Raw genomic sequence first — 25,341 nt, forward strand, 5'->3', positions numbered from 1 at the left:
ATGCTAAATTTGTAAATGCTGTATCATGGTTTAAAGGACCGAGCTGGTTGGTAAATAAAGCTTATTGGCCTGTACAAAAGGCGTATATTGCTCCTGTTGAAATTACTGTGACCACTGCTCCAATAGTTTGTCCTTCCTTAGCCATTGATATAAATAGGTATTCTTCTTTACCCAAACTAATCAATGTAACTAAATTGGTGTTTAAATTTCTAAACAAGATGAATATTTCATATAAGTTTCACATCCTCTTGAATATTGGATAAAGAGGGTACAGGAGGAAATCTATGGAAATGAGATTAAATTGATGATGAAAAGAAAAATTGTGAAAGGTTCTATAATAGAGAAATTGGGGCTGTATTTAGAGAACAATGTAATTAGGTGCAGAGGTAGGTTACAAAATGCTGAATTGGGTGATTATGCTAAACACCCTATCTTACTGCCCAAAACTCATCATTTAACAATTTTGATTGTTCTAAATGCCCATAAAAATGTAATGCATGGTGGGGTACAAGATACCTTAAATTGTATTAGGGAAACTTTCTGGATTCCACAAGGACGGCAAAGTGTAAAAAGGGTGATTAAATCTTGTGTAATATGTCGCCGTGTGGATGCCAGATCCTATATGTACCCAGGTCCTCCACCATTGCCAAAGGAGCGTGTACAATTAGTGAAACCATTTGATGTAACAGGTGTAGACTATAGTGGTCCAATAATTTTAACAGGTATGTCAAATGGTGTTCCACTGAAAGTGTATGTTTGTTTGTTCACCTGTACTGCTACTAGGGCAGTTCATTTAGAAGTGGCACAGGACTTGTCTGCAGAACAGTTTATACAGCTGTTTTGAAAATTTGCAGCTAGGAGATCCTGTCCGAGGTTGATGATTTCGGATAATGCCACAAATTTTGTAGCAGATGCTCAACACTTGATAGAATTAAATAATAGTAACGATGTTCAATCTCTGTTAACCCAGCGAGGGTGTACCTGGAAATTTATTACTCCTAGAGCCCCTTGGCAGGGGGGCTGTACGAAAGACTGATAGGCACAGTGAAGAGGTGTCTCCGCAAAGTACTACACCGGAAGAGAATTAATTTGGAAGAATTCCGTGCAGTGTTAGTGGAGGCAGAAAATTGTATAAATAATAGGCCTCTCTCGTACATGAGTGATACACCTGATGCAGATGTATTAACACCTTCTCACCTAATATGTGGAAGGAAATTGGAAGCTGCCCCTGTCTATAGAGATAATCCGGAAGAAAGTGATGAAGATTACAATGATGCGGCAGTGTTGTGTAATAAATTTAAAATGTTAAATAAAGTAATTGATCATTGGTCTAATGTGTGGCGTAAGGAATATCTTCTTACACTACGTGAACACTTTTATGGTGCGACAGAGGCAGTAAATCGATAGACCATTCAACCAGGTGACATTGTGTTAATTGACACTGAACAACATCGAACATTGTGGCCTCTGGGCAAAGTATTGACATTGTACCCAGATGCACAAGGTGTTGTCAGGAATGTCAAAGTGTTGTGTCGTGGCCAGGAAAGTTTACGCAAAATTAATAAATTGATTCCCTTGGAGTTAGGTGTTCAATCAAACGTAAATGAAAATCTTAGGGAAAGTGACACAAGTGATATGGAAGATAACGCTGACTAAGTGATGCCGGAAAACGAAATCGTAGTAAGACCTACTAGGAGAACAGCCACTCAAGCCAGAACCGGCTGGAATTGTCTCCTAAAGGAAGGAGTAATTTGAGTCGTTTAGCAACGAACTCCGCCCAGCCGCAGTGTGGAAAATACTGTACATGTATACATTTTCCAGAAATTCAGTATTTATATGTAAATAGATGGCCATACTGTATTTAATAATATTTATGTCATAGAAAACGGAAAGCCTGCGTCTGCGCAGACGAGACTCGCCAACTTGGTTTTGAATTGGATACAACGTTAATATAATGGGAACAATTTTTCGTGCTCTAGAGGTTAAAATTGGATTGACACCTCTCAAATAGGAGGCAAAATTGTTGGATGTGCATTCCTGCATAACTTGAGATATCAGACGACTGGACAAGACAGCTCCATGAACCTCAGATAAGCTCTCTAGATTTATGTATAATTCTGGCCAGTGTTTTCATAAATTTAGTTAGCGAGGTTTTTCTGAGTATGATACAACTTAATATCCAGTCAAATTGGTGAGTGATATTAAGATATATTTTCCTTCTGTTATGTATATGTGAATTTATATATAATAATTTTATAATATACAGTCCACAAATTTATATATTTACCAGTATTCCTGGTGAAAGATTGAATATCAGATTGGAGGGAGAGAGTATGGAGGAGGTGAATGTATTCAGATATTTGGGAGTGGACGTGTCAGCGGATGGGTCTATGAAAGATGAGGTGAATCATAGAATTGATGAGGGAAAAAGAGTGAGTGGTGCACTTAGGAGTCTGTGGAGACAAAGAACTTTGTCCTTGGAGGCAAAGAGGGGAATGTATGAGAGTATAGTTTTACCAACGCTCTTATATGGGTGTGAAGCTTGGGTGATGAATGTTGCAGTGAGAAGGCTGGAGGCAGTGGAGATGTCATGTCTGAGGGCAATGTGTGGTGTGAATATAATGCAGAGAATTCGTAGTTTGGAAGTTAGGAGGAGGTGCGGGATTACCAAAACTGTTGTCCAGAGGGCTGAGGAAGGGTTGTTGAGGTGGTTCGGACATGTAGAGAGAATGGAGCGAAACAGAATGACTTCAAGAGTGTATCAGTCTGTAGTGGAAGGAAGGCGGGGTAGGGGTCGGCCTAGGAAGGGTTGGAGGGAGGGGGTAAAGGAGGTTTTGTGTGCGAGGGGCTTGGACTTCCAGCAGGCATGCGTGAGCGTGTTTGATAGGAGTGAATGGAGACAAATGGTTTTTAATACTTGACGTGCTGTTGGAGTGTGAGCAAAGTAACATTTATGAAGGGATTCAGGGAAACCGGCAGGCCGGACTTGAGTCCTGGAGATGGGAAGTACAGTGCCTGCACTCTGAAGGAGGGGTGTTAATGTTGCAGTTTAAAAACTGTAGTGTAAAGCACCCTTCTGGCAAGACAGTGATGGAGTGAATGATGGTGAAAGTTTTTCTTTTTCGGGCCACCCTGCCTTGGTGGGAATCGGCCAGTGTGATAATAAAAAAAAAAAATATTCCTGGTGTATGTATATTTCATTTAATTAATAGGTCCAGAGCAACTTGTGGATATGACAGTGGTAGGTATCGAAGGGGGACATTTTTTGCGACCTAAGTGTCCCAAATTCCTACTTGTCTAACTGATAAATAATAGTTATCATTGTTCATTTACTGTTGTGTATATAATTATACATCCAAGTAAATGCAATTTTCCACACTTACCTAACCTAAATAGGCGAGGCCACTGTAACGTATATCATATACAGTTTGAGGTATCTCCTTAAAGTAGAACCTACTGTGGTTGTCGAATTATTTTTCTGCCTCCCGTGACTCAGTAGGCAACGCTCTTGCCTCACACCTTGAGTGTCAGTGGTTCAATCCCCGGCCGGGTGGAAACGTTGGGCATATTTCCTTACACCTGCTGTCCCTATTCTCCTAGCAGTAAGTAGGTACCTGGGTGTTAGCCGACTGTATTATTTCATCTACCAGACTGGCTAACGCGCCGGTTTGGAGTTTTATGACTCACTAGCCGCAAGTTCCTTCTCCACCCGTGGTTTGTTTGCAGTCGTGTCATTACGATTTCGTGAGTCGTTACGAACAGTGTAACCAGACCTTTGTTAAGTTGGGGAAGAAGGATGGAATATGAAGAAGGGGGGGTGGGGTTGGGGTGAGGAGAGGAAGATAAAGGTATAATAATAATGTATAATAATGGTTGACCTTTAACTTTAGTAAGAGCTTTAATTTATATCCAGTAGGTGAGAGCATAACCAAATACATACATATTTAGCAGAATTTTAGTTTGACAGTCCTGTGGTGCTTATGACCAAGTTGTTGAAGCACTCTAAGCAAACACGAAGTATAGGTGATACCACCATCCCCAAGGGCTGTTGACGGACCTCGTTTAATTTCATTCCATATTTCCCAATCACTAATTGGCATATCAGCTATAATCTTCCATATATATATTTCACCTCTGATGTTATCTCTTGTTTTTCCGTATAGCTTATTCTGCACCTCTCTAATGTTATTAGGTAGCGAGGACCATCATGATTCACGAACCCATCCCATTACTTCAGTTCTTCCTCGAGGATCTGAATGTCCTGTTATGGTGATCCATACTTGTGTGAACTGGTTTCTGTTTACATCTGCTACGAAAGATTTTTACGCTTCTTTGGCCAATTTTAGCTTCTCTGGTCGCAATCGCTCGTCTTTAAGACGTCTTTTGTTTTTATTATTGTTCCTGCTGTGCCTTGCTGCCCTAGCTAGATCATTATAGCATCTCGAATTTTCGTTACACTTTTGTCTTAATGTTTTTATTTTTGGGGAACATTTTCCTTTGACAGTGCTGTTTCTATAGCCTCATTCTAATCCTGGACCACTTGACCAAGGGATTCAGTTAACAGGTAATATTTATATTACCACTAAGTAATGCTGTTGCCCATATGTTTTATATTTAACCAAGATACGATACTATGTACCCCAAACGGCACTGCTTACACTATACCACTCTAATCTTCCCTTACCTAAACTATGGTATTTGTGCTTGAGGATCTTCTACTACTAATTATCTTAAACCATTAATAACCCAACAAAAATGTTGTGTGAAGACTGTGCTAATGCATGTACGCATGTGGCCTTGACAAACCTCATGCAGTTGAATAGGCTTTTGACTTAATTCACTTAACCCTTAAATGGTCCAAAAGTATATACAGTGGACCCCTGGTTAACGATATTTTTTCACTCCAGAAGTATGTTCAGGTGCCAGTACTGACCGAATTTGTTCCCATAAGAAATATTGTGAAGTAGATTAGTCCATTTCAGACCCCCAAACATACACGTACAAACGCACTTACATAAATACACTTACATAATTGGTCACATTCGGAGGTAATCGTTATGCGGGGGTCCACTGTATACGTTTTTTCAACATCTGAAAGTATGTAAAAAAATGTAGATCTTTTTTGTTTTACATTTGAAAACGTGTAAAAAAACTTTTATCTACATTTTTTTGTTATATTTGAAAATATGTAAAAAAAAGTAGATCTACTTTGTAGCAGTACGAATTTGAACGTCGATCTGTATGGACTGTTTAAGGGTTTTAACCAGGGATTTTGTTGACACCACTGTGTGGTGGCTGGTCCCTCACTGACAGCTTCACTTGGTGCATGTAGAACCTAGCAGCGTGTGCTGCCACTTCCTCTAGCACCAGTCGTGAGTATCCTTCTAGCAATTGTAACAATTGCAATTTCTCCTTTCATTCACTGCTGCAACAGTTGCAGCAGTAGTAGTATTTGTGAATAGTGTCGTTACCTGCATTGTGTACCTCTTTCGTTTTGTGCATTAATTTTGAGAGCCTGACTAGTATATTTTAACAAATTCGTTTAAATATACAATATTTTGTAGTTTTGTATATATGGGTTATTACAAAAAGCACAATCTGGAGAGATACATATCTGGGCAACTCTTGTTTCCCACAGGAAACCAAAGGCAAAAATATGCCGTATTTGTGAGTACTCGTCCTCTGGAATAAAACATAGTGTATTGTATTGTAGTATGACTGTATATATGGTGTAAGATTGATGTGGGTTCACCGGTGTTTCCCGGCCCGGGTCTTTTCCAGTTGGTGACCTGGCAACGTTTGTAAGAGCATTGTTGGTACTGACACCTTCACGCGTCCTGCTGCTGGACCATTCTGGGATTGTAATTAAAGCTATAGTGATGGTGTCCTATGTTAAAGGTCCCCTTTCCTCCGCCCTTTGAAAGCCATAGGGTATTCCTAATATTTGTCATTCTCTCTGTAGGCGTGTATTTGTGTGTGCATGAGCTGAATTGTACTTACTGGGACAGAGCTCTAGCTCTTAGCCTCTCTTAAAATTCAGTCCTCTAGTCTACCGGTTCCTAGACTCTTTCACGGAGGATCGAGCCTTCACCACCTATGTGCTTCACATAATATTGTAAATCCTCACCTCTTACACAGTAGAAAATACTTCTGAATACTGTATGGGTAACCTAAATGTACTTGTGTGTGTGCTGCTGCTCCAGAATGCAGCGTCATTATTAATCGAAGTTCCTTCAGGGAAGAGGGGCGTGCCGTGATGTTGATTAAGGGCTCTTGAACGCTGTATAACCCATCTGAGTTTAGCGTTTTTCTATTAATAATACAATTAACAATAATAATAATACGTATTGATTGCCTTCATTAGTGTAAGCCATTTATTAATGTTCTTGTGGGTCAGCTGGTGATTGACTCATTCCTCAAGCAAGCAGTCAGCTCACACATTGAGGTCCTTGGCTCGATCGCCGGTACAGGTGAAAACACTGGGGGGTATTTCCTTAAGACACCTGCTGTCTCCGTTCACCTAGTAGTAAGTAGGTACTTGGGTATTAGCCGACTACTGTGGATCACATCCTGCATAACCAGGATGCAATCCACATCAGTGACATACTATAGTATGTCAGCTATGGTCTGTATAAGTTGTATCATGTACCTGTAGAAATAAAGATTATTATTATTATTATTATTATTATTATTATTATTATTATTATTATTAACTAAAGTAAATTCTTAGGTTTGTTTAATTAAGGTATTTTATATTACGTAAATTTTAGCAATATTAGGTTAGGCTGCAACGCTTTTCTGATACAAAAGAAAAATTGACGTATAAACGAAAATATTGTTTTATTGTAACTGGGAAATGTAAGGAATTTTCTGTGAAGATGGAACAAGCAATTTGCCAACAACGCTGTAGGGACAATTTAGGTAGGTTATGCAAAGTATATGCCGACACCAGACGTCTGACTCGTCTAGGTGGCATAATTTATTTGCTATGCACAGTACGATTGCAGAGTACCCCAATGTAACACGTTAATTTGCAGAACACGCTTAGCTATGCACAGTACGTTTGCAGAATACGCATACAAGCAAAGCCGACAGTTAATTTAACAGTTAATTTATCTAAATCTTCCTTTGGCCAGGCCACTGTCACTTTTCTAGGCCATGAAGTAGGTAGTGGTAAAGTTGCACCTAAACTTGCTAAAGTTCTTTCTATTAAAGATTATCCAGTTCCTCATGATAGGAAGTCTCTTCAACGTTTCCTAGGCATGATAGGATTTTACAGAAGATTCTGTAAGAATTTCTCAGATATTGTATCCCCTCTTACCTCTCTTACCAGTCACAAAGTTCCCTTTAATTGGACCTCAGACTGTAACACTGCTTTTAATAAAGCAAAAAGATTATTGTGTACTGCACCCATTCTCTTGTCTCCAGACTTCTCCAAACCTCATTCTTGATAATCATTATCCTCCCGGACAGGCCACTCATATATTACAAAAAAAGTAATTTTTAAATATGGTAAGTTTTACTCCTTTTGTAATAAAGAGTTCGGGATACATAAATACACACATTAAAATCCATTAATCTTTAATATAATATAAAAATCAACTTTCTTTGGTCTAGAGGTATTTGAACTAACATCTGATAATATATACATGTTACAATAATAAATTATAATTAGCATTTTACTAAAATAATAAATAATAATTCGTGACCCTACACAGGGTACAACTCTCTTGACACTCCTGTGTCACTATATATATATCTCTATGCTAAAATAATAAATTAAGTAACATTTAAAATAATAAATTACAATCAACTGTTTCTCACGACACTTATCCGAGTTGTGACGCTCTTTCTCCACCGTGTCACTTGACACCCTTTTCTCCGTGTAATACACACACTTTCGCAACCGTGTCACACTTGACACCCTTGTCTCTGCGTCACACTACCCGCATAGCGTCTTTGTCGAGGCCAGTCACATGACCCTATTCAGTGTACACTACAACCAGGCCATCTTCAGTGTCACACGGCACCCTTTTCGTCTCAGTGTTCCACTACGGTCCTGTGCATATCTCAGTGTTCCACTCCATCATACTTGCTTAAGTGTCACACTACGGACCTAGCCCAGTTCAGTGTAACACTCCAACCTTATCTTCATGTAATGTCCCACCAAACAGCATCCGATGACTCCGGCCCACAGTTGACAAGCGTAGGCGGTGAGTCCGCAGACATCACCGGTAGTCCAGTAAATCCTCTCCAAAGCCGGTTGACACACCGCTAGCCGAACACCATGCTGCAAGCTCACTGAATGCGGCCGTCAAGTAACTGAGGCCAACAGACTCAGTGAGCTGCGGTGAGCGGTTCTTCTAACGCCAGTAGATGGGTACGATTAGGTGTTCAGGTACCTACTGCGTAGATGTGTACCGTGAGGTGCTCAGGTACTTAATGTTTCTAAAACCAGTAGATGTGTACGATTAGGTGGTCAGGTACCTACTGCTTAGATGCACACCCTGAGGAGTTCAGGTACTTAATGCTTACAGCGTACCGTGAGGTGCTCAGGTACACAATGTTGCTGAAGCCAGTAGACTGTACCCTTAGGTGTTCAGGTACCTACTGCTTAGGTGCGTACCGAGAGGCGCTCAGGTACACAATGTTGCTGAAGCCAGTAGACGTGTACCCTTAGGTGGTCAGGTACCTACTGCTTAGGTGCGTACCCTGAGGTGTTCAGGTACATAATGCTCTAAGGCCGGCTCAGCAGTCCCCACAATGGGTTTGATGACGTACCCAGTGGTACTGCCGGCCGGCAGGTTAACTATTTAACCGCTAGTTTGGCAGGGGGCCGCAACAGGCTGCAATGCTTTTCTGATACAAAAGAAAAATTGACGTATAAACGAAAATATTGTTTTATTGTAACTGGGAAATGTAAGGAATTTTCTGTGAAGATTATGACAGTTGTGATTACAAATAGTAACTGGACCGTGATTGTACATGGTAACTATTGTCCATGTCTGTGAACCGTACTTGCCTGTAGACCATAAATGGACATTAACATCATCTGTGGTCATATCCCGTGATTGATCTGTTGCCTGCACCATGGCCGAATCAACCACCACAGTGAACTGACGGTGATTTCCAAATGTAAACTGTGGCTGTGATTGTCACTACTGTTTACACAGTTAGCTGCAGGTGGACTCCCCACCTTCAAGGTGGAGGAAGATACCATGATGCTGATGAAGGGATCTTGATCCAAGGAATTTAAGCTATCCTCTTTGAATCAAACTTGATTACCTCTCATTCCCAGGCGCTGTATGACTCCTATTGGTTTAGCTCTTCTCCAGGAATATATAATAGTAATTATGATTCATAACACCACACAAAATTTTAGAGATTTTTCCACTCTTATTATTAATAGGAGTGGAGGATAGCTCAAATTCCCTGGATCAAGAGCCCTTCGCCGGCATCAAGGCACCTCAAAGAGTTTACCACTCTGTGATGCAATTTTGGCTATATCAGTACACTCTAAGACCCCTCAGCTAATGTTAACATTTTTTTGAGGTGGCCAGAGAGAGTATTATTGTGCTACTTGCTGAAACACATCATACTGCTCATTATACAGGGGAGTCCCTCACTTTCACACTGGTTATTTCCATCCTCTTTGCCAACCTCTGAGATGAAATAAACAGATTTAAACATTGCATTGAGCCGTGCAAATAACCCGTTTTCAAAATGTACTCAAGTTTTCTAATGGGCTTACGGACGTCAATTTCTAAACGATCTACTTCCTTACCAAATTAGATTAGATTAGATTAATTTAAACTATCCTAAGTTTACGAATGGTTCAGTGTCAGTAGCCAACAATTCCTTGAACTGCCATCTTATTCCACACTAATTTTCCCTCGTACTTCATTTGTCTATTTAAAATATGAATATCTTGTATGTCTGTTAATATTCAAACACATGCGAAAGATGTGACTATACAATCTATAATGCTAAGTCTAAATAAGGATAATTCTGTATTAAATGATTTGAATACGGGAACCTGGGGGGGGAGGCTGTATTTAGCATCGAAACATGTTAGTCCCAGGTTCGAAACTTTTTTTTTTAATAAATATGTGCTAGTGTTTGGTCAAGCGTCTTTTTTTTTCAACCATTTATTACCCTATTAGTCAAACTGAGGAAGTATGATGCCTTTCATCTATTGAACATTTCCCCCTCAAGGGAGGGTCCTTGAGGCTGGTGAGGGGCTCTTGATCTAGGGAATTGGATCTGTGCTCCAGTTCCCTGAATTGAGCCTAAATACCTTCTATCCCCCCACAGGCGCTGTATAATCCTACGGGTTTAGCGCTCCCCCATGATTATAATAATATTGAAGAGTTCACATACACAGTACAGGAGAGCCTCGCTTATACAACAGGTTAGGTTCCGGGCTAGTGCAGTCAAGTTAAAATTACTGTAAGATGAATCATAGCTTCTTTTCACTTTCAAATGCATATAAAAGCCTGATAACATGTTTACACTATCATATATTAAGTGAGCAATATAGCTAGGCCTAAATAAAATTGCATTTACAGTACATTACTTTAAAATATTTTCGTCCTTAGCTTATAGTGAGTGGTGAATATAATTATTGTAAGGAGTCTGCCACTTATCGAAATGCTGTAAAACGAAGTTCACATAATTATTTTCAACAGATAACTCATCGTATAAAGCGAAAGTGAGCCTTGTGCTATCAGCCAAGTATTTTGGTAACTGGTGTGGACGTAAGCAGAGATGACAGCGTGTAGGCGTGTGTGTGTGGTGGTGGGCATGGCGGTGGGCATCATACTGGGCTTAGCCACACTGCTCATTATGGTGGCAGTGATCAGGGCAGCCACACTAGAGGTAAGTAACGTTCACACTTACTGTCTATTCACTCTACTACCCACCTAACCAATAATGTTTGCTGAATTAATATAATGACTAAAATTATTACCACTCTTGTGACCTTGCAACACCTGCTGATAATAATAACCAGATAAGCACGAGGACTCCTAGAAACTAGCACTGGCGCACTTGACCTTTACGATAATGCAAGTAAGGTCCATTAAATTCCTTGTTTCTGGGGTTAATTCTTTGCTTTAGAAGTTTTCCATGTAGACTTCCCAATATCAAAACTAAGTAATTACTCGTATATAAATATATTTATAATATAGTAAAGTACCATCTGTAGAACTGACTGGGGTCCCCTCATCCTCAGAGAAGAGAATAAACGTGCTTCAGGAAAAACTCAGGATTCTCCCCGGAGCTGTTTAAGTATTTTCTTCTCATACCATCCCTATATAATGATATATGTTTAACTTTTTTTTCAATTATTTCAACCAAATATAATAAGTATCAAATTATTTTTACTTTAGTTTTTTCGATCGCAGGTTTTGATTTTTCACTTGTTTATAAATTACCTACGAGTTAACACTGAAATTGCTCGCTGGAAAGGTTCACTTGCGAGTGTATCAAAGATGGTGTGATCCTATTTATTGTGCAAGGCGCTAAACTCATGTGGGTCTTCCTATTGTTGGGGGAGTAGAGGCTCCATCCTCCGTCCGCAGATCGCGAGAGAAACGCCATCTTAACATCGGGACACTTCCCAGTGGCATTTAAGACGGCAAAGATGATTTTCATTGCAAAACCCAACAAAGACAACCGAAATCCCGAAAACTACAGGCCCATCTCCTTACTTGAGGTCACGGGCAAAGTCTTCGAGAAAATAATCTCAAACAGACTGAACTACTACATGGAATTCAACCACCTATTCACCGAAAAGCAGTTCGGCTTCAGGTCCCACCGCAGCACACAACATGCGATAAATATCAGCTTTGATGCCGTGGCCAGCCTGAGGAAGCAAGGGAACCTGGCTCTGATCGCAACTAGGGACGTACACAAGGCCTTCGACAGCCTGTGGCGCGATGGACTCATCTTCAAACTTACAGACCTCCCAGATCACAACTGGACCTTTCCTAGGCTCATATACAACTTCTTAACAGGTAGAAGAATCATTCCCACCTTCCACGGAACGGCAGCAACGCCCTTCACGCCGACAGCTGGCATACCACAAGGCTCTTGCCTCAGCCCTATACTCTTCAATATATGTGTTAACGACCTCCCCCAACCTGAACACAATGATACCATCATCACTCAATTTGCAGACGATGTTATCCATGTAGTTTCTTCAACCCCCATCTCTGGCGCAGACATAGGAGAGCAGCAGAGAAAATGAACGAAGAACTACAGAGAACAGCTACGTGGGAGAAAAAATGGAGAATCACAACCAACCTAGATAAAGTCCTCATCAGCACCATCGGTTGTTTAGCATCAACCATAGAAGACAAAGGGGGTATTTCCATCAGAGGTACATGAATCGCCATCAGAAATCCAAACAAGATCCTAGGGTATGAGATCAACAGATTACTCAACTCCACATCCCACATAACCAAAAAAGTGAACCTAGCAGAAGCTCGCCTCGGTCAACTTTTCCGATTCAATGCAGCCCCCTCCCACATCCTCCCACATCAAGAAACACCTGTACAAGATGATGATCAGACCTCTGCTAGAATACCCTTGTGTACCCATGTCGCTAACAACTAAAACTAACATGCTAAAACTCCGAAGAGTCCAAAACAATGCCCTCCGCTTCATCACCGGCACCAGATTCAGAGACAGAATCAGGACTGAAGACCTGCACATGCAACAGAGAATCACTGCAATTAATGTCAGGCTTAACAAACTAAAGGAAAGACAACTATATGGCATGCAGGAACTCTATGTACCCGACAGAGAGAACCCACCCCAACCAACGAACACGACCGACTACACCACGAGCACCCCCTTCCCTTCCTTACAGATACCAAAGAATGACCCTCCAACAAAGAGTCCGACGCTTCACCCACAAGGAGAACTTCCCTCGACCAAGAATCCTGAGTGACCTCCGCAAAGAATTAGAAGAATGGATACCACCAGAACCATTCTACATCCAGTAACATGGATTAACGCTCCCCAATTTTGGGTGACCTACTTCTGTCAATCAACACCTTACAACCTTATAACATCTACAACCATCCTACAGCAGGACAGCGCTCCAGGAAGTGCTTAGTCAACCAACTCCAGGAAAGCAACCAACCTCCATCAAACTACCTGCAACTACCACCTGCAGCTACAGCCTTACGACCGACCTCTTGCACAAAAAAAGGCAATTGCAAACCGTATGCATCCTTCCAATTCAGTGGCACACCGGTATTCAGCTAGTATAGTGGTGTGCAGTTGACGGGCAGGAGGTATACCTGTCAGTAGTACCGGAGGCGGCTCAGTGGCTCATAGGGCAGAGTGGCTCATTCCTGAGTGGCTCATCCCGAAAAGGGCTGCAGCTGAGCGGCTCCTTTACACACCTATATGCTAATGACCTTTTTCACACCTATATGCTAATGACCTTAACCCTGCCCATGACCCCCACCCACGACCCCACCCACGACCCCACCCATGACCCCCACCCATGACCCCCACCCATGACCCCACCCACGACCCCCACCCACGACCCCCCACCCACGACCCCCCACCCACGACCCCCCACCCACGACCCCCCACCCACGACCCCCCACCCACGACCCCCCACCCATGACCCCCCACCCGCGCCCCCACGACCCCCCACCCGTGCCCTCGCACCCCTCGCACCCGCCCGCGCCCCTCGTGCCCGGCCGTCACGCCCGACCGCGCCTTCTGCTGCGCCTTCTGCAGCGTCGTCCGGATCGCCCCCGCGCCCCGAATTTTTTTCCGATTTTTTTCGAATTTTTTTTGAATTTCATTTTATTGTGCTCTCCACTTCCTCGAATCAAGTTTTTGGATTGCCCCTCCCACTTTCACCCCCACCCCAATTTTTTTCAAATTTTTTTTTCTCGATAATACAAAGACTCCAATTCCTCGGATCAAATTTTTCTCGAAATCAAAGTCTCCATCTCCTTGGATCAAGTTTTTCTCGATAATACAAAGACTCCAATTCCTTGGATCAAGTTTTTTGGATTCCCCCCCTCTGGGGGTAAGCATTCAAAAATGGACTCCCACTTCCACCCCAAAATATTCCTCCTCCATCTCCTTGGATTAAGGTTTTCTCGATAATACAAAGACTCCATCTCCTTGGATTAAGGTTTTCTCGATAATACAAAGACTCTACTTCCTTGGATCAAGTTTTTTTGGATTCCCCCGCCCACTTTCACCCCCATCCCAATTTTTTTTCTCGATAATACAAAGACTCCATCTCCTTGGATCAAGTTTTTCTCGATAATACAAAGACTCCAATTCCTCGGATCAATTTTTTCTCGAAATCAAAGACTCCATCTCCTCGGATCAAGTTTTTGGATCCCCCCCCTCTCAGGGTAAGCATTCAAATGAACTCCTCCTATGGGGCATGGTACTTTCTCTTACTACAGGTGTAAACAAGTGTGACGTCACCCCACCTGTGTTTACTAGGCGGTCAGTGACGTCACGTGATGACCTCACACATACAGGCTAAATCTTGTCGACTTCCCCCTATGTCAGTGACGTCACGTGATGACCCCGCACACAAGCTGAATCTTGTCGAGCAGACAATAACTTAAAATGCAGGATAACACTATTTATTATACAACCAATGCATTTCATATACAACATAGGGAAAACATTTTCACTCTTAACCCAGGATAACCCAAATAATTTCACATTTTTTTTCGTTAATACCCACAACAATCCACAATTTCTTCACAAAATACAACACAAGTCTAGACATTTTTCTCGTTTTTAACTATTTCATCAGAAAAAGTCACCACATCACTTATAAGCACTTTTCGATTAATTCACTAGTCACAATTTTACATATTACGAAGTTAATACGCACACACACCTCACTTTACTTTGAACACCTTCAAAACACTCTCATAAATCATTTGAATACTCACAAAAATACCTTTGAACATTTTCAAACAACACTGAAACACTTCCAAAATATCATTTTGAATACTCCCAAATAAGATTTGACAGCTCTAATTTATGTGCACTTACACATTTCATTAAATTACAACTCATCCCCCCAAACTCCTCCCCCAGTCTCCAGACTTCACAACATTATCACAAAAACTAACTCAAACACTTTACTTTGAACATCACCAAAAAACACCATCAATTACCTTTAAATACTCCAAAAACATCATTCGAACACCCCCAAATCACATCTGAATACTCCCAGAACACCTTCATAAGTACTCTTGCACATCATTTGAACACCTTCAAAAACACCTTTGAATAACCTCAAAACACCATTTGAGTACTCCCAAATACACCACTGAATACTACTAAAACACCACTGAATACACTCAAAACACCACCAAAATCACCATAAACTAAGATCAACACCCACATCCCACAACACCCACAACCCACAACACCCACATCCCACATCACCCACATCCCACATCACCCACAACCCACATCACCCACACCCCACAATTTTTTCTCGTTTTAACTAATTTCATCAGAAAGTCACAACAACAACAACAAACTTATAATCACACCTTTGAATAACCTCAAAACACCATTTGAGTACTCCCAAATACACCACTGAATACTACTAAAACACCACTGAATACACTCAAAACACCACCAAAATCACCATAAACTAAGATCAACACCCACATCCCACAACGCCCACAACACCCACATCCCACATCTCTCACAACCCACATCACCCACACCCCACAATTTTTTCTCGTTTTAATTAATTTCATCAGAAAGTCACAACAACAACAACCCACAACTTATAGTCACTTTTCAACAACTCTAGTTCGACAACAACACCCACAACCCACAACACCCACAACCCACAACACCCACACCCCACAATTTTTTCTCGTTTTAACCAATTTCATCAGAAAAAGTCGCAACAACAACCCACTTATAACATCTTTTTCGGTATCTCTAGTTCGACAACAACACCCACAACACCCACATCCCACATCACCCACAACCCACATCACCCACACCCCACAACACCCACAACCCACATCACCCACACCACCCACACCCCACAACACCCACACCCCACAACACCTACAACCCACATCACCCACACCCCAAAACACCCACAACAATCACCCACAACTTATAAACACTTTTCAGCATCTCTAGTTCGACAACAACACCCACAACCCACATCACTCACAACTCACAACACCCACAACCCACATTTTTTTTTCTCGTTTTAACTAATTTCATCAGAAAGTCACATCAACAACCCACTTATAACATCTTTTTGGGTATCTCTAGTTCGACAACAATACCCACAACCCACATCACCCACAACAACAACACACTTATAACGTCTTTTCGGTATCTCTACACCCACAACCCACAACACCCACATCCCACAACACTCACAACCCACAACACCTACAACAACAACCCACTTATAACATCTTTTTTGGCATCTCTAGTTCGACAACAATACCCACAACCCACAACACCCACAACCCACATCACCCACAACCCACATCACCCACAACCCACATCACCCACAACCCACATCACCCACAACAACAACACACTTATAACGTCTTTTCGGTATCTCTAGTTCGACAACAACACCCACAACTCACAATTTTTTTCTCGTTTTAACTAATTTCATCAGAAAAAGTCACATTAACAACCCACAACTTATAACCACTTTTTCGGCATCACTAGTTCGACAACAACACCCACATCCCCCAACACCCCACAACCCACATCACCCACAAAAACAACCCACTTATATCATCTTTTTTGGTATCTCTAGTTCGACTGCATTACCCACAACCCTCATCACTTACCAATTTATTCACAATTTATTCAATACAAATTTTTCCCCTTCTTTTTACTGAATCTTAAATGTAATACACATTCCTCTTTACATTACTAAATTTCTAATAAAATCCTCTCCATACCCATCTCCTTGTATCCACTTAAATTGATATTATACTCACAACAACTAATCTCACTACCCAACTACTGCGACATGTTTCAACATCCTCCATTCTTTTCCAATATATCATAACTTTTCAATTCTATAATTTCTTTTTAAAATATTCACACATTACCTTTATTTTCAGTAAAATCTCCCCATATTTCATTAAATTTCTAATACAAAACTCCTCATACCCCTCTCCATCTCACCCACATTTCTTTACATCCACTCACCCATCTCCCAACACATCTCTTCTGAACACACACAAAAATCACATTTCACATCCACAAATGCATCTCATCACCCATCTCAAATCCACTAAAATCACTGGAACCAAGATATTCACAAAACTCTATGACCACCTAACACACACACACACACACACACACACACACACACACACACACACACACACACACACACACACACACACACACACACACACACACCTCACTTTACTTTGAACACCTTCAAAACACTCTCATACATCATTTGAGACCACCTTTTTCTCAATATCTCTTAAGAAATATTCTCTCATCCACAACCTTTATCATCTCACTACAGAAGAACCCCAAGATTACTTCGAACACTCTCATAAATCATTTGAATACTCACATAAACACCTTTGAACATTTCCAAACAACTCTGAAGCACTTCCAAAATATCATTTTGAATACTCCCAAATAAGATTTATCATCTCTAATTTATCTACACTTACACATTTCATTAACTGAAATTATAACTCATCCACCATACTACTCCCTCAGTCTCCAGGCTTTACGACATTATCACAAAAACTAACTCAGACACTTACGTCATGAGACATTTTACCAAAACTAACACAAACACATATCTGTTATATCTCCAATATCTAAGATCACCACAATCAAGACGTTTACCAAATTATATATCCCCACCACTAAGATCACTCATTTTTTGTACACATTCTCTTAAAACATCATCATAACGAAGATCACTAAAACTATCTATATTTTTACTAAGATCACATAACATTTTGTCTTCTCTAACTCACCCCCCAATTTACATTCTCATTCACACTTACACATTTCATTAACCGAAATTACATCTCATCCACCAAACTCCTCCCTCATTCTCCAGACTTTACAACATTAACACCAAAAAAAAACTAACTCATACACATATGACATGAGACATTACCACAACTAACACACTAACTTTGAACCAACTCTGAACACCCCTGATCATCTTCAAAAAAATACTCTGCACGTCATTTGAACACCATCAAACACCTCCGAATACTCCCAAAACACTACTGATTGCTTCCAAATCACCACTGAATACTACCAAATCACCGTCAAAATCACCAGAAACTAAGTTTAACATCACCATCTAACACCCTTTTTATAGAAATCCCCTCAAATCACTATAACCAAGAACTCCCTCCCCATTGACGCATCAAAAAAAAAGCGTGAACACAAACCTAATATGCAAACACTTAGTACATGATCACCATCAACTGAAAACATATCTTGTACACACACTTAATCTAAGACAACCACCAACAACAATCACCCATGTTCACTTATCTCAAAAATCACTAATATCACAGAAAACACTCATTTTTATAAACATTTCACACAAAAAAATCATATTTGACAATATCTAAGCGCACTCACCTCACTACCACCAACACACGATGTCACACCTCACAGGACCGACGAGCTCACCTCCAGTGACGTCACACTCCCATCTGTGTTACTTGGTGGTTGGTAACATCACACCCAACCCACCTTGTTTCAACCTGTTGTACCCTACATTATCTAAGAACACTATAACCAAGACGATTACCAGATTTTATGACCCCACCACTAATATCACAGAAAACACTCATTTTTATAATTATTCACACAAAAATCATGACCACCAAATCCATATCATGTTTACCATCATCTATCAACACTCATCACCTAGATCACCAAAAATCTAAGATCATGCATCTCAAAACTACTATGATCACTGAAAACACTTATTTTTAAACATTCGCACAAAAAATAAGACATACACAAAAATACCACGACACTTCCACCAACATCTGTAACATAACATGAACACTATAACATATCACCATCACAAAAAAAAAAATAATACACAGACACCCACAACTTATACATTTCAATCACAAATTTAAGACATGAGACATATTCACCAAATCTAAGTCATTAACCTCCAACTAAGACATACACATCTTAACTAAAACATACACCCAAACCTATACTTGACATATTGCGGTATGAATATTATTACCGCATTTATCATTTCTAACCTATGTTGCATATCTCATTCCTCATCCACATCATCCCTGAAACATCCTTTCTTATTCATTCCGCATATCTCCTGACATTAGGAGTCAGAGTGTAGTAGGTGGTGTTGGAGTGGTGATGGTTGCTCTGGCTCCTACGTCGTGATGGGCCGTCGGGGTTAAAACAACTCTAGGAGATATGCGGAATGAATAAGAAAGGATGTTTCAGTGATGATGTGGATGAGGAATATGATATGCAACATAGGTGAGAAATGATAAATGCGGTAATAATATTCATACCGCAATATGTCAAGTATAGGTTTTGGTGTATGTTTTAGTTAAGATGTGTATGTCTTAGTTGGAGGTTAATGACTTAGATTTGGTGAATATGTCTCATGTCTTAAATTTGTGATTGAAATGTATAAGTTGTGGGTGTCTGTGTATTATTTTTTTTTTTGTGATGGTGATATGTTATAGTGTTCATGTTATGTTACAGATGTTGGTGGAAGTGTCGTGGTATTTTTGTGTATGTCTTATTTTTTGTGCGAATGTTTAAAAATAAGTGTTTTCAGTGATCATAGTAGTTTTGAGATGCATGATCTTAGATTTTTGGTGATCTTGGTGATGAGTGTTGATAGATGATGGTAAACATGATATGGATTTGGTGGTCATGATTTTTGTGTGAATAATTATAAAAATGAGTGTTTTCTGTGATATTAGTGGTGGGGTCATAAAATCTGGTAATCGTCTTGGTTATAGTGTTCTTAGATAATGTTGGGTACAACAGGTTGAAACAAGGTGGGTTGGGTGTGATGTTACCAACCACCAAGTAACACAGATGGGAGTGTGACGTCACTGGAGGTGAGCTCGTCGGTCCTGTGAGGTGTGACATCGTGTGTTGGTGGTAGTGAGGTGAGTGCACTTAGATATTGTCAAATATGATTTTTTTGTGTGAAATGTTTATAAAAATGAGTGTTTTCTGTGATATTAGTGATTTTTGAGGTAAATGAACATGGGTGATTGTTGTTGGTGGTTGTCTTAGATTAAGTGTGTGTACAAGATATGTTTTCAGTTGATGGTGATCATGTACTAAGTGTTTGCGTATTAGGTTTGTGTTCACGCTTTTTTTTTTTGATGCGTCAATGGGGAGGGAGTTCTTGGTTATAGTGATTTGAGGGGATTTCTATAAAAAGGGTGTTAGATGGTGATGTTAAACTTAGTTTCTGGTGATTTTGATGGTGATTTGGTAGTATTCAGTGGTGATTTGGTAGTAATCAGTAGTGTTTTGGGAGTATTCGGAGGTGTTTGATGGTGTTTTTTGAAGGTGTTCAAATGATGTGCAGAGTATTTTTTTGAAGATGATCAGGGGTGTTCAGAGTTGGTTCAAAGTTAGTGTGTTAGTTGTGGTAATGTCTCATGTCATATGTGTATGAGTTAGTTTTTTTTTGGTGTTAATGTTGTAAAGTCTGGAGAATGAGGGAGGAGTTTGGTGGATGAGATGTAATTTCGGTTAATGAAATGTGTAAGTGTGAATGAGAATGTAAATTGGGGGGTGAGTTAGAGAAGACAAAATGTTATGTGATCTTAGTAAAAGTATAGATAGTTTTAGTGATCTTCGTTATGATGATGTTTTAAGAGAATGTGTACAAAAAATGAGTGATCTTAGTGGTGGGGATATATAATTTGGTAAACGTCTTGATTGTGGTGATCTTAGATATTGGAGATATAACAGATATGTGTTTGTGTTAGTTTTGGTAAAATGTCTCATGACATAAGTGTCTGAGTTAGTTTTTGTGATAATGTCGTAAAGCCTGGAGACTGAGGGAGTAGTATGGTGGATGAGTTATAATTTCAGTTAATGAAATGTGTAAGTGTAGATAAATTAGAGATGATAAATCTTATTTGGGAGTATTCAAAACGATATTTTGGAAGTGCTTCAGAGTTGTTTGGAAATGTTCAAAGGTGTTTATGTGAGTATTCAAATGATTTATGAGAGTGTTCGAAGTAATCTTGGGGGGTTGTTCTGTAGCGAGATGATAAAGGTTGTGGATGAGAGAATATTTCTTAAGAGATATTGAGAAAAAGGTGGTCTCAAATGATGTATGAGAGTGTTTTGAAGGTGTTCAAAGTAAAGTGAGGTGTGTGTGTGTGTGTGTGTTAGGTGGTCATAAAGTTTTTGTGAATATCTTGGTTACAGTGATTTTAGTGGATTTGAGATGGGTGATGAGATGCATTTGTGGATGTGAAATGTGATTTTTGTGTGTGTTCAGAAGAGATGTGTTGGGAGATGGGTGAGTGGATGTAAAGAAATGTGGGTGAGATGGAGAGGGGTATGGGGAGTTTTGTATTAGAAATTTAATGAAATATGGGGAGATTGTACTGAAAATAAAGGTAATGTGTGAATATTTTAAAAAGAAATTATAGAATTGAAAAGTTATGATATATTGGAAAAGAATGGAGGATGTTGAAACATGTCGCAGTAGTTGGGTAGTGAGATTAGTTGTTGTGAGTATAATATCAATTTAAGTGGATACAAGGAGATGGGTATGGAGAGGATTTTATTAGAAATTTAGTAATGTAAAAAGGAATGTGCATTACATTTAAGATTCAGTAAAAAGAAGGGGAAAAATTTGTATCGAATAAATTGTGAATAAATTGGTAAGTGATGAGGGTTGTGGGTAATGCAGTCGAACTAGAGACACCAAAAAAGATGATATAAGTGGGTTGTTTTTGTGGGTGATGTGGGTTGTGGGGTGTTGGGGGATGTGGGTGTTGTTGTCGAACTAGTGATGCCGAAAAAGTGGTTATAAGTTGTGGGTTGTTGATGTGACTTTTTCTGATGAAATTAGTTAAAACGAGAAAAAAAAATGTGAGTTGTGGGTGTTGTTGTCGAACTAGAGATACCGAAAAGACGTTACAAGTGTGTTGTTGTTGTGGGTGATGTGGGTTGTGGGTGTTGTGGGTTGTGGGTATTGTCGAACTAGAGATGCCAAAAAAGATGTTATAAGTGGGTTGTTGTTGTGGGTGTTGTGGGTTGTGAGTGTTGTGGGATGTGGGTGTTGTGGGTGTAGAGATACCGAAAAGACGTTATAAGTGTGTTGTTGTTGTGGGTGATGTGGGTTGTGGGTGTTGTGGGTATTGTTGTCGAACTAGAGATACCCAAAAAGATGTTATAAGTGGGTTGTTGATGTGACTTTTTCTGATGAAATTAGTTAAAACGAGAAAAAAATTGTGGGTTGTGGGGGTTGTGGGTTGTGAGTTGTGAGTGATGTGGGTTGTGGGTGTTGTTGTCGAACTAGAGATGCTGAAAAGTGTTTATAAGTTGTGGGTGATTGTTGTGGGTGTTGTGGGGTGTGGATGATGTGGGTTGTGGGTGTTGTGGGGTGTGGGTGATGTGGGTTGTGGGTGTTGTGGGGTGTGGGTGATGTGGGTTGTGGGTGATGTGGGATGTGGGTGTTGTTGTCGAACTAGAGATACCGAAAAAGATGTTATAAGTGGGTTGTTGTTGTGACTTTTTCTGATGAAATTAGTTAAAACGAGAAAAAATTGTGGGGTGTGGGTGTTGTGGGTTGTGGATGTTGTGGGTTGTGGGTGTTGTTGTCGAACTAGAGTTGTTGAAAAGTGATTATAAGTTGTGGGTTGTGGATGTTGTGGGTTGTGGGTGTTGTTGTCGAACTAGAGTTGTTGAAAAGTGATTATAAGTTGTGGGTTGTTGTTGTTGTTGTGACTTTCTGATGAAATTAGTTAAAACGAGAAAAAATTGTGGGGTGTGGGTGATGTGGGTTGTGAGAGATGTGGGATGTGGGTGTTGTGGGTTGTGGGCGTTGTGGGATGTGGGTGTTGATCTTAGTTTATGGTGATTTTGGTGGTGTTTTGAGTGTATTCAGTGGTGTATTTGGGAGTACTCAAATGGTGTTTTGAGGTTATTCAAAGGTGTGATTATAAGTTGTGGGTTGTTGTTGTTGTGACTTTCTGATGAAATTAGTTAAAACAAGAAAAAATTGTGGGGTGTGGGTGATGTGGGTTGTGGGTGATGTGGGATGTGGGTGTTGTGCGTTGTGGGATGTGGGCGTTGATCTTAGTTTATGGTGATTTTGGTGGTGTTTTGTGTGTATTCAGTGGTGTTTTAGTAGTATTCAGTGGTGTATTTGGGAGTACTCAAATGGTGTTTTGAGGTTATTCAAAGGTGTGATTATAAGTTGTTTGTTGTTGTTGTTGTGACTTTCTGACGAAATTAGTTAAAACGAGAAAAAATTGTGGGGTGTGGGTGTTGTGGGTTGTGGGTGTTGTGGGATGTGGGTGTTGATCTTAGTTTATGGTGATTTTGGTGGTGTTTTGAGTGTATTCAGTGGTGTTTTAGTAGTATTCAGTGGTGTATTTGGGAGTACTCAAATGGTGTTTTGAGGTTATTCAAAGGTGTTTTTGAAGGTGTTCAAATGATGTGCAAGAGTACTTATGAAGGTGTTCTGGGAGTATTCAGAGGTGATTTGGGGGTGTTCGAATGATGTTTTTGGTGTATTTAAAGGTAATTGATGGTGTTTTTTGGTGATGTTCAAAGTAAAGTGTTTACCTGGAGTTTACCTGGAGAGAGTTCTGGGGTCAACGCCCCCGCGGCCCGGTCTGTGACCAGGCCTCCTGGTGGATCAGAGCCTGATCAACCAGGCTGTTGCTGCTGGCTGCACGCAAACCAACGTACGAGCCACAGCCCGGCTGATCAGGAACTGATTTTAGGTGCTTGTCCAGTGCCAGCTTGAAGACTGCCAGGGGTCTGGTGGTAATCCCCCTTATGTGTGCTGGGAGGCAGTTGAACAGTCTCGGGCCCCTGACACTTATTGTATGGTCTCTTAACGTGCTAGTGACACCTCTGCTTTTCATTGGGGGGATGGTGCATCGTCTGCCAAGTCTTTTGCTTTCGTAGTGAGTGATTTTCGTGTGCAAGTTCGGTACTAGTCCCTCTAGGATTTTCCAGGTGTATATAATCATGTATCTCTCCCTTCTGCGTTCCAGGGAATACAGGTTTAGGAACCTCAAGCGCTCCCAGTAATTGAGGTGTTTTATCTCCGTTATGCGTGCCGTGAAAGTTCTCTGTACATTTTCTAGGTCGGCAATTTCACCTGCCTTGAAAGGTGCTGTTAGTGTGCAGCAATATTCCAGCCTAGATAGAACAAGCGACCTGAAAAGTGTCATCATGGGCTTGGCCTCCCTAGTTTTGAAGGTTCTCATTATCCATCCTGTCATTTTTCTAGCAGATGCGATTGATACAATGTTATGGTCCTTGAAGGTGAGATCCTCCAACATGATCACTCCCAGGTCTTTGACGTTGGTGTTTCGCTCTATTTTGTGGCCAGAATTTGTTTTGTACTCTGATGAAGATTTAATTTCCTCATGTTTACCATATCTGAGTAATTGAAATTTCTCATCGTTGAACTTCATATTGTTTTCTGCAGCCCACTGAAATATTTGGTTGATGTCCGCTTGGAGCCTTGCAGTGTCTGCAATGGAAGACACTGTCATGCAGATTCGGGTGTCATCTGCAAAGGAAGACACGGTGCTGTGGCTGACATCCTTGTCTATGTCGGATATGAGGATGAGGAACAAGATGGGAGCGAGTACTGTGCCTTGTGGAACAGAGTTAGTTTTTGTGATAATGTTGTGAAGTCTGGAGACTGGGGGAGGAGTTTGGGGGGATGAGTTGTAATTTAATGAAATGTGTAAGTGCACATAAATTAGAGCTGTCAAATCTTATTTGGGAGTATTCAAAATGATATTTTGGAAGTGTTTCAGTGTTGTTTGAAAATGTTCAATGGTATTTTTGTGAGTATTCAAATGATTTATGAGAGTGTTTTGAAGGTGTTCAAAGTAAAGTGATGTGTGTGTGCGTATTAACTTCGTAATATGTAAAATTGTGACTAGTGAATTATTCGAAAAGTGCTTATAAGTGATGTGGTGACTTTTTCTGATGAAATAGTTAAAAACGAGAAAAATGTCTAGACTTGTGTTGTATTTTGTGAAGAAATTGTGGATTGTTGTGGGTATTAACGAAAAAAAATGTGAAATTATTTGGGTTATC

At 40.4% G+C, this 25,341-nt stretch overlaps 1 protein-coding gene across 5 annotated transcripts in view; it reads left to right on the top strand.

The window, feature by feature from the left end:
* Positions 1 to 25,341, top strand: part of LOC128692932 (N-fatty-acyl-amino acid synthase/hydrolase PM20D1) — a gene marked incomplete at its 3' end in the record, with an annotated part of 98,867 nt that overhangs the window by 19,402 nt on the left and 54,124 nt on the right. For all 5 annotated transcript variants that reach the window (XM_070091980.1, XM_070091981.1, XM_070091983.1 and 2 more), the window contains 1 exon segment: positions 10,689 to 10,878. In XM_070091980.1, the coding sequence (XP_069948081.1) occupies positions 10,768 to 10,878 (111 nt within the window).

This window comes from Cherax quadricarinatus, chromosome 38, assembly GCF_038502225.1.
Source record: "Cherax quadricarinatus isolate ZL_2023a chromosome 38, ASM3850222v1, whole genome shotgun sequence".
NCBI lineage: Eukaryota > Metazoa > Arthropoda > Malacostraca > Decapoda > Parastacidae > Cherax > Cherax quadricarinatus.